The 11,289-nt window shown below is 37.6% G+C and overlaps 1 protein-coding gene across 1 annotated transcript; it reads left to right on the top strand.

Annotated features, from left to right (window-relative positions):
- Nucleotides 1-8,206: 8,206 nt before the first annotated feature.
- Nucleotides 8,207-10,907, top strand: LOC104509269 (annexin A1; the record flags this gene model as incomplete). Its single annotated transcript, XM_010151149.1, has 3 exons — nucleotides 8,207-8,300; nucleotides 9,082-9,176; nucleotides 10,794-10,907. Coding segments are annotated over 3 exons (303 nt in total), but the record flags the coding sequence as incomplete, so codon positions are not given.
- Nucleotides 10,908-11,289: the final 382 nt, after the last annotated feature.

Below are 11,289 nucleotides of genomic sequence, written 5' to 3'. Positions count from 1 at the left end.
TCCATATAAACGGATTGTAATTACCCATGCTCATTAGTAAAAAAGGGAAACAGACTCAGAAAAAGAGTGTTAAGAGAGCTTTTGGCCAACATCCAACACCAGTGAAATAAGACTGGTAGTGTTGTACTGACATGGAGAAGGTCAAAAAGGCAGGAGTAACCTGAACTTCTCACATCATAATTAAATAAACGAAAGCAAATAAAACCTGACAACTTGCTCACAATATCACTGTCAGCTGGTAGGTCCCTTCAATTATTCAGCTTACTGAAAATATCTCAAATACCTTTTTAAATAACATTTGAAATGCTTGGGAAAAAGGGAAAGAACAACACGCAGGGGAAAATTGTTGTCAGAGAGTCAGGGGACCTGGAGGCTCCCTGGGGGCCAGGAGTGGGGTGGGGGAGTGTCATGGGGGTTGGCAAGTCAGGGCCTGGCAGTGCCTCCTGTCCCCTCACCCCAGTCAGGAGCAGAAGAGCCAGGGTGCAATGGGGGTAGCCCCTCCCGCAGGAGGGAACCTCCCTGGGGATGGAGATGGGAGTGGGACATCAGACTGCAGTTGGGCCCAGCCCAGGTCCAAGGACTAGTCGCAGCCTGGCTGCAAGGCAGCAGGACAGTGGCTCAGGTGGGGATGGAGTGCTGGGGCTGCAGCTGAAGGCAGGTCTCAGGGCTGAGGTGACCTGCCCACTTCCTCCCACAGCACTACTGGGGGCTCTTCCCTTGGCCCGTTGGGATGAAGAATCCCATGGCTATGCTGATCTTGAGATGACACCAGCACTCACAAACAAATCTTTTTGGTGGTACACCTTTAGGGCTATAACAGTTTCTAGTGATCTATTTTAAACATAGGAAGAAATGTGCTACATTTGAGGAATTTGCAGGTGTCCCGTCCAATGTTATCGAGCAGTCTGTTCCCCTTCCTCCCCGTTTTATTAGTTGCTATGCTTGGGTTTCAAAGGCAGACTGCATTTTGTGTATGATCAGGAGAGGCAGGTCACCCATACTTCCTCATTTTTGGAGGTACCAGTGTGTTGCAGCATGTCCAGGCCAGCAGAAAGCAGAACAACTGTCAGCTGGGAGGCAAATCAGCTAGTTGTAAATATTTCAGGAAGTGGTATTTCTGAGGTTATCATGTTCCAAGCCAATCTAAGATGTTTGTGATATTCTGTGTAGTGCTGTGCCGGACGTGCTCTGGAAAATGTGTTTTCTCAGCTTCATGAGGAAGTGCTTGCAGAAAACCACTCCTAGCAGACTGGCAAAATCCCTCATCTTGTGCAACCCACTCTCACTTTGAATTTAAGAGTTAATCTGAATGTTACAACTTCTTCCTAATTATGTAGGTGCCAGTTATTGCCCTTCTATTAAGCCTGCCAGTTTCCAGGTGTTTCCTTTAGGGGGAAAAAAAAAAAAAGTATTGTTATTAAATTTTAGATGGGTTTTATTCCTGAACCATTTCTGCCATGGACTCATGTGCAGAAGTAGAGCTACCAGAGCTCAGTGAAACGTGGAAGCCACAACTCTTCTCCACTCTTTTTTCCCTCAAAGTTTCACTAAGCAAGTTATATCTTAATATATTCACTTTGAAGCAGTTTTGGACATGTCAAAATGTGAAAGGAGTATCTCAAGTTTAGTTTTTTAACATTTTAATCTTATGATCCTTAAGGATTTATGGCAATTTATTACAGTGAGAGATGTGGTCATGGCAGGGGAGGAGAGCTACCAGGGCATACACATTCGTTGCCTTTTCCCTTCTGAAATCTGTTCCTGCTTTCTCCTGCACATTGTTTCGCAATGACTTTTGTGTGTGTGTGGTTCTGTGTTTTGGAATGTACCCAGATTGAGCTGTTGCAAATTGCAGCCAGTTGCTTGGGCTGTGCAAACATGCTGGTTGCTAGGTGGAGTCCCTTGCACAGTGCTATAAAAGCATCACGAGCTCTCTGCTCTCTTACTCTGGACTGTGCTGCCCTGGAACGTGCTATTTGTAAGGAAGAAGGTAGGGTTTTTTTTAGTTCTTTGGTGCTCTCTGTAGACCTGACAGATTTAAGAACTGTACGCTGAATTTGTCAAGTGACTTTGTGCAATTTTCTGTGGGCTGGATTTTCTGGTACGGGGAAAGGTGGGTGGGGGCAGGAGAAATTCTTTCATTTTGGAACATTTAATTTACGCAGAAGGGCTTGGACAATTCCTGGTTTTATTTAATGCATGTAAAGAATTAAAAAAACCCCCAAAAAACAACAAAAAAGTTAAAAGATTAAAAGCAAGCTTATCTGGAGTTGACTGTTTCCTATGCTTTCTCTTTGCCTTTGTAGTAGGATGCTGTAGAAATCTGCAGTAAAACTGGAGTTTCTGGGAAATTAATATGCTTTGTATGGAAACTTCAGAGAAGAAACAGCTGTTTTTACTTCAACAACAGTTTGCTGCTTTGGGACTGTAGAGGGGTATTTGTTCATGAAAATGATGGAAAGAGCCAAAGGAATTTTTGAGAAATATAAGAGCTAAACCCGGGTTTTGTGACTAAGAACTTGGGCAAAGCCACAAAAGGGCTGTATCATCTGGTGTTTGTTCTGCTAAAACTTTCCACTGAATTTTCCAAAGATGAGAGTGTTTTTCCCTCTGATGTTTCCATTCATATTCAGTAGACTTTCTCATTGTAAAATAAATTATTATGTTAGATCTACTGCCTGTTTTTCTGATAGGGTGTAATGACCATAATTTACATCAAGGTCTACCACTGGACAGTAGCCTGAGATCATATATCTGATATGGTGCGTGGTATGGTTAAATAAGCATGGAGAAACGGTGTAATTTGACACAGACTGTACTGGAAAAGTCTAGATTATGTCTTTAAATATTTTCAATATATCTTGAGTAATTTTTCAAAGATTTCTAAAATGTGCATTTGTCCAGTTCAAGGGTGCTGCTTCTGGCAACCCTGAGCCAGACAGAAAGCAAGATTGCAGTAATTCTTTCGAAGAAACAGTTAGGGCTTTCCGTCTGGATCTCTGATTTTTTATTCCAGTTGCAATGTTGATAATTCCAAATGTAAATGATAAAATACATAGAAATCACAGTATTTTTCAAACGGAGACATTTTAATTTCTTTATCCTTTCCTTTTAAATGGGATGACTACACATTCCAGTTTGGGAAGTGGGACACATGGTTTGGACAATATTTTATCCAAAAGAATAACTCTTAACTATGTATTTGGTATGGACTAACCAGAAAAAGAAGTGTCACACTTTTCTTTGGTACCTTCTGTTTGCATTAATATATGTAGGTACATATATTTTTTTGTGTCCCTGTTCATAGACTTTGCTCAACAGTAAAGGAAAATACACTGCAGAACACTATCACTTCTCCCAGTCCTTTTCATACTAAATTAAAATAAAGTTTTGACTGAATTTATCCATCATGGATCTAGTTATTGTTTACATGAGCTGTTTGCATGTTAGAGTGTCGTGAGGCAAAGCATTGGGAAAGACATCTAGTCGGTCAGGGGGCTGGCTGTCTTCCTAAATTCCAGTCTTCTTTTTTATTCTTAGACATAGCTTCTTATAAAACAGGCAAACCGCTTTATATTTAGGGTGGTTTTTTAACTTTCTGATCCAATTCAAGCAGAATAAGGTCTTTAGCTCCACTTGAGAGCGATCACCTACTTTAACTTCTGTTAAAATTACATTATTTTTTTACTAGTTGGAAACTGGTGGATCTGCATGCCAAAGTGTCTTTATTTAAAAAGGAAGAAAAAAGACTTCATTTTTAAGGTGCAGAATTCTTATACTGTATCTCTTATTTATATAAGGATAGACATAAATGTTTAGAAGCTTAATAAATCTAACACAGTGTAGGCTAGCAGCACTCTGCTTGTCATCCCCAAGAGGAGCCAAACCTCTAGAGCTGGGTATGAAGAATGGAAGTGGGGAGAGGCAGAAGAAATGGAGATGATAGCAGTTCTCTCTGGAGCCAGCTCTACCAACTTTATTCCTGAGAAATATTACTCTATCAACCATAACACAGTTTTGGTCCCACATCTTCTCAGATCTGGTGCTTGTGAGACTGAATCTTTATTCTTAAACAATTCACTCTCAGTGAATCTGTAATTTGATATACATATCTGTACATGTCACCATTGGTGACTCATCGTGCCTAGTATGGAGACTTTAAAAAGTTTTCGTCCTGCTGCATATGGCCTTTATGCGTGCTGTTATAAAAGGCAGCAGAACTTTATATACTATAGCACTTCATCTGGCCTCATATACTATGTCCATACAGGAAGGGTACAGGAGTCTCTATAACAGTTTGATAAAATACTGTTTTAATAGCATCCTATTAAGTAAATAAGTATGCTTAATTAAATATTCTTTTCCAACCATAAATAGATGACGTGTGTAAAAGTTGATTCTGACAACTTACACAATATTCTGAATATTATTTATCTGGATGAGACCTAATTTAAGTAATATATAAATGCAGATTCAGAGTCAGTTTCAGTTTTTCTAGCAGCACAGGTAGAGCTGAATTTTGTGCCCTCAAGGCTGAGGGAAGGGCACAAAAGCAAGAGTTTTCTGAGGAAGAGGGAGTGTAGGTGGTTCCTGCCTTGGAGAAGGGAGGGAAGGGTGGAGCTGGGCTGCAGGAGGGTTGTGGGAGGTAGCTGCCACTTTCTTGGCAACTGAACATGGAAGTAAGTTTTACAGTTCGGCAGCAAGGGAAAGAAGCAGCTGGGCTGTAGCTACACTGCTTGGTCCTAGGAGGTGTATGTCACTTTAAATGACTGCTCTTTGCCCATCCTATGAGACACAAGGCTTAAATAAACATAAACAAGGCAAATAAGCATGAACAACTACTGGGTTTTATACTCTATATATAGTGTATATGGTCTAAATTACATGACTTGTACCTCAAGCCCGGAGACTGCATCTTGTCTCTTCACACGATTCAAAAACAACACAGTTTACCCAGCAACATTATCTTTAGTGTATTGTTTACACGTATGCTTTAAAACCAAGCCTTCCCTAAAGTTGGCTATGGAAGGGAAAAATACACACAACACTGTTTTGAGCAGACCAAAAAGATGTTATTTAATAAAACATTGATTTTTGCTATTTGTTCCTTCACTCTTTCTGTTAACAAACAGAATATTCCTCGCACCAAAGCTTTTATGAAGCAACATATTCATTAATCATTAATTACAGGTAGTCAGTGCCAAAACACATCACCACTGCTCTTTTTTTTTTTTTTTCCATTCTGCGTGGTTTCTTACAGAAAAGCTGGGCTGATTTTAATTTTGAATGGTAAAAAGTAAAAATTACCTTTTTTCCCTTTCTCAAATGGCTAATTTTCTATTCTTTTGCAGAAATTGGAGGAAATATGTAAGAAATAAAGAACAGTGGCTGTAAAACTGTTCAATTTTACTTGTCTTCCTGAGCAAGGGGATAGTCAAAGCAGTTACGTGAGAATATATTTAACAAGAGAATGTGTTTTGTCTTAACACCAAGAACTCTAATCTCAGTAAATCATTGGACAAAAATTTTTGTTTACCACTGAATTTGAACAGAATCAAGTATTCACTTAGATAAGTGACCGTTGTTGTTGCCTTAACAAATAGGAAAAGACAGACTTTAATTTGTTTGTGGTAATTTTCATCTGTAAGTCAACACTAATGCTTAGGTATTTCCGTAGTAAATAAGAAAATACTCCAACTAGTTTACTGTTCTAGTTCTGATCTAAAATTTATGCAAGTACCTGCCAAACATAAACAAAAGTTAATTTCTTCTAATAGCACAGACCAATTACCATAGTTTAAGAGAAAGAATTTTGGGAGTGGGAAACCTGGAGTTGCATTGGGACTGAAAATGGTGAAAATTGTTTGTAACTTGATACATCTCTTCCCAGAAACTCAGCCAACATGACTCTAGTATCAGAATTTCTGAAACAGGCGTGGTTCATGGAAATTTGAATGTATTGTAAGTATTAACATCTTCCGAGAGCATCATGCTTATTTTCAAGTACTTTTAGAAGTCTTTTAAAGGTATAGGCCACCAACTGTCTTTCATACTCTCAGAGTGAAGAAAACTAATGGCAAAACTCCAGATAATTAGAACTGGTACCCAATTGTATTGCAGCATATAATCTAATATAATCGAATAACCTAGTAAATCTGCAACAGGTGAAATATTACTCTTATTTGCACATATCAGTCTGGTTATCAGTTCCTACGCAGATCTAGTTACTGCAATGAAATTATAATTCCCAGTAGCCAATCACTGATCCACTCAAGTTATCTTTTTGAAAGTACTAATCTGATGCTTAGGTGTGTGAATGCGTGAGAATATGCTCAGATGACGTACATGAGAAAAACAGGGAGTCTTAGGCTGACGTACAGGAGGCTGTGAGTTAGAGCCCAGGAATGTAAAGGAAGAACAAGAGTCACTAGTACATGCCCTGCTTTTCATATTGTATGTTGCGTTTACAGTGGAAACAGTTATAGTATGCAATAAAACATCTTGGATGATCAGTACTGATACAGATTAGAATGGAGGGTTATGGTGGTGAGAAGTCTGGAGGTATTGCAGTAGGATGACTTGGAGAATCTTTGTGATAATGAAGTTGATTAAGATATTGAAATGTCTGTCAACAATGTAAAGTGGCACACTGTGAAGTTAAAGGAGATCCCGAAAAAACATTCATCTTGAAAAAAATTGAACATAGAAGGGAAATTTCAGCAAATAAAGTTTTCTGCTCTAGACCTTTGTGGATTTTGTAATTTTGATTCCACAATATTTTGTGCATAAAACTTTGGCTCCACCATCCCATCCCCTTTGCACTCCCAGAGTCCTGAGTCATTTTGATTGTGTTGGTTACAGACAGTTTTTTATTGTTAGTAGATAAGTTTGCCGTGGAAACCAGAATACAAAGACTAACCCAGTGTGCCTGGGAAGCAGACAGCAAACCAGTCCCACTCCTCCGTTGACTCATCACACAAGTCACAGTGATTTTTTTAAGAAGTATAAAAACAAGTATTTAAAGTATCAAGTCCCTCTGCTCTCATACAACTAGTGATATGATTGTGAAGGGAGTTTAATATTTAATAATCAGACATTAGAAATGTACACAAATCAATACAGAATGCTGTATGTAAATCACGTATCTTCAAGACCTGGCCATTTGTCATTGTGCTATTCAACTTCAGTGGCAAAGGACTTAAAAAAACTTAAAATAGTGAGTTGTTCAAACAAGAAAAAGGGTATAGGTGATTCTGAAAAGTTTAGCTAAACTACTGTGGTGTTTTTGGTTGGTTTTGGTTTTGTTTTGGTTTGTTTTGTTTTGTTTTAATTAAAAAACCCTCATCAGCACACCATATATCACACCAAGGGAAATTTTCTATAAATATTTAATCCAAGTATCTCGGGGCATTTCATAACGTCTGTAAAATATGGTAACAAGTATGCTATCAGTGATGTAGTGCTGTTCATTTATAGGCCCTACCAGTAACTTGATTTGTCATGTTGCTGACTTAGAGCAAACCATGTAATCTGTCACATAGTAGAATTCATCCTCCCTGGTTAACCCCAGAGCACTTTAGACATGGACTAGGGAGTGCCCATCTAGGAGTGGATTCACCAAAGGCAGCCAGTAGATAATGCCCGTGAAGAAAGTGTGGCTTATGTCTCATGTTTAAAGAAGTTGGGTAACAGTTCTCCACTTCCTTGTAGGATTACAATCAAACTCTTCCCTGAGATATTGCATGCAAGAAGTGATTGTGGCCTTAAATATGACTCAGCTGAAAGGTCACTTAATGTGATGCATGGTCAATTTGCATAAGATGAGCAAGGAAATTAGAAGCACTTTGCTGGCAGTGCCTGTAGGATTTAATTGTGGTGTTAGAGCTTTTAAAATTTGGACATAATTGACTAACATGACATTTAAGTGTTTTCCTGTGGATCCAACTCTGAGAAACAGGTCTTCAGGTGCTAAAACAATATATAAAGTACTTTCTGTTTAATATGAGGTGTGAAAGGAATATATCCAATGCCTATCTATCAGTGAGTCTGTTCAGTTCTCTGTAGTTACAAAAATTACTTATGTTCCTTGATAGTCCTATAATAGGCAATGCCAAACACACAGTTTATTTAGGAACATAAAATTGTTTCTTTGTAAAACTATTATTTGGAAAGAGCAATTGGTTTTTGTTTTATTTTTCCTCTGCAGAAAAGTTCAAAAGGTGGCCCTGGAGTACAGACCTACCCTAGCTTTGATCCATCAGCTGATGTTGTTGCTTTGGACAAAGCTATTACTGTGAAGGGTAAGAGGAGTAATATTTAACCTGCTACTTTAGGACTCTTCCTTAGGAAATTTTGAGAATAGGACTGAATAAAATATCAGTGTGAGAGGCAATGATAAGCAGGAGAGGTGCCTCTGCTGTTAAAAGCTTGGTAATACATTAAATTATGCCACTTAGTAAGAAATATCAACTCTTTGATATCCTGATGTTGTATTGCAATTTAAGGCTTTAATACTACATTAAAGTCCTTGAATATGGTGAAGGAAGGGTTGTAAAATTTAATTTCTATAAAATAAAATAATTATAACATACCATACTTTTTTTTGTTTGACTTCCATGAAATCCCTGCAAGAGGCAGTGAATATGCTGATAATGTAATCTATGCTTCCATTGTGCTTCTCTTTTTAAATGAAACTCATATTTTACATTTTGCCTGTACTTTGAAAGCTTTTTTCAATTTGACTTAATGAGATTAAATGAGTATGCATGCTATTTTTTTTGTAGTTATTCTGTAGTGTTAAGTTCTGCACTCAGAACAATTTTAGGCTTTCTATTTGAAGTTATAGAAATACAGGTTTCTGTCTTCTATGAGAATGTACTTATTGGGTTTCTTCACTACATCATTAATTCTAAGTCATTAGATGTTTACAGTTTTTCCTTTGGTGAAACTTACCATGTCAAGAAATCGAAGTATGATATAAAGTAAATAATAAAATATAAAAATTATTATTTGACTAAATTATGAAATATAGACACCTATAATATTTCTAATACATTAAATACGTTGTTTGCTGATTAATAGGTGTGGATGAAGCCACCATAATTGACATCTTGACTAAAAGAACAAATGCTCAGCGTCAGCAGATCAAAGCTGCTTATCAGCAAGCTAAGGGAAAGGTAAAGTATATTGAAGCCAACCTTAAATCTACACTCACAATATCAACGTTGCTCCTTGCTCGGTGCAAATAGCTTTATCTTCATAGAACAAAAAGTTAATCTGTAGTTTGTGAAAACCATGACAGAATGATAATGCCCTGTAACAATATTGCCAGTGCTGACCCTTTGAATAAAGCAGCCACTTTAGAACTGAAGTTCTAACTTTTGAGATTTTGAATGCCTGAGAGATCCTTTAAATCACTAAATGGCTGTGAATGCAAAGATTTCACAGCCACATGGGAGACAGTCTGCTGAGAGAAAGGGAGAGGTGGAAAAGGGGACTTGGAGGCATCCCGCTGAATATTTAAGTTCAGAGACAATACTAAACAGGCTAGGAAATCTGTAGAACCATGAAGCTATTATGCAAGTATACCAACACTATTATGAAATAGGTGTACAGAAGGCAGTGTTCTTCTACCTCGAGTGGTAAAACCGCTAGTTCTTGGAACTGAGAAGCTTGGGAATTCCTGCATGTTTCTGGAAAATATTTTAATTGCTCTTACTTTCCACTAAACCAGATTTTCTCCAGCTGAACCTGTAACTATAAATTGAAATTACAATTGCACTATTGACATACCAGAGTTACTGAACATTTTTTCCTTAGAAAGTCATTCTTTTGATTTGTTTTGTTTGTAACTCTAAGTGTAACTTTTAATGGCCAACATAGAAAATAAGTCTAATATCTCATTTTAACCTAGATTTCCTGTTTTTGATCAGGAAACTGCACTTGTGGTTTTCACAGACCTCTTCCCCCTCAGAGGAAGCTTTATCCTTGCAATTATATTTTTTAAAGACATCTATTAAAATACAGCTTCAAAGGCACTGGAAGTTGTTGTATTATTAGATATCCTAGTTCCTTACACACCATCAAAAGCAGAACGGAACTAACTGTGGACATAATGCTTGCTTCTGAAACAGTCTTGTTGGTTTAGGTATCCCAGCAAAGCAAGCTGACCTTCTCACTCTTACAGCCACAGCCTTGACTCATACTTGGTGGAGAACAGGACTGTAACTTTTAATTTAATAAAATAGAGTACCGACCATTTCCAGATAGAAGGCAGAATGAATAAGTTGTTTTTTCTTTTTCAACTTAAATTTGGGTCAAATTAGAATATAGCCCAAATCTTAACTTCAGGAATAGCAGTTTTTTGTAGAGAAATATTACAGCGTGTTCACAGAGTTTCTGTTTAAAACTATGTATCCTTTATGCAACACATGGATGAATTAAAATGTTATCCAGATGAGCAACTTGGTCATAATCATAACAGCAATATAATCTCATGTTCTTCTAAAACACAAGCAGCCTATTTTGTCTTCTGATGGTGTAATTGGGTGAATGTGGCTGAACTGCAATGCATGAAAGCAATCCTGAATACTTATTGAAGAAGTATTTTGACTAATACTGACACTTTGGCTAATATAAAGGTGACAAATTAAAAAATTCAAGCGGGGCTTCATAATTCTTTCTAGTAGCTAAAGGAATGATGTATACTAAGATTCATCAGAGATCAGACTTAATTTTTGAACAGCTTTTTACTGTTCACTAGCTTAGTGTGTTTCTTGTTCTTCCTGTCACAGAGTTTGGAAGAAGCCTTGAAAAAAGTTCTGAAAAGCCACCTGGAAGATGTTGTTGTGGCTCTGCTCAAAACTCCAGCCCAGTTTGATGCTGAAGAATTAAGAGCAGCTATGAAGGTAAGGCAAAAGCTCCTGAGAAAATCTTTCCTAGAGAGCATGAATAATTATCAGGGCCTGTGACACTGTACTTGGATTTCCAAGTTGGTGTATTGTCTTCATTTTAGTCCCATTTTGTAAAATAAATCTATATCGATAATCCAGGTTCTGGGAACAAGACCCAGCAATCTCTGCTGAATTTCAGAGGTGGAGGAGATTGGCTGCAAATGGTATTCTTTTGTGAGAATGAACACTTTCTGCCTTCTGAAAACTGGTTGCTGATGTAGTGGTAAAAAAACATAGTGTTTACATATATGTTTACATAAGAGAAAAAGGAAGTGGGTATTTTTCACATCATAAATTTTACATTCCTCTCTTCTATGCTGTCGTGGTTTAACTCCGG

The sequence above is a fragment of the Eurypyga helias genome, unplaced genomic scaffold, assembly GCF_000690775.1.
Source record: "Eurypyga helias isolate BGI_N326 unplaced genomic scaffold, ASM69077v1 scaffold33464, whole genome shotgun sequence".
Classification (NCBI taxonomy): Eukaryota; Metazoa; Chordata; class Aves; order Eurypygiformes; family Eurypygidae; genus Eurypyga; species Eurypyga helias.
This window is presented reverse-complemented; position numbering and strand designations above follow the sequence as displayed.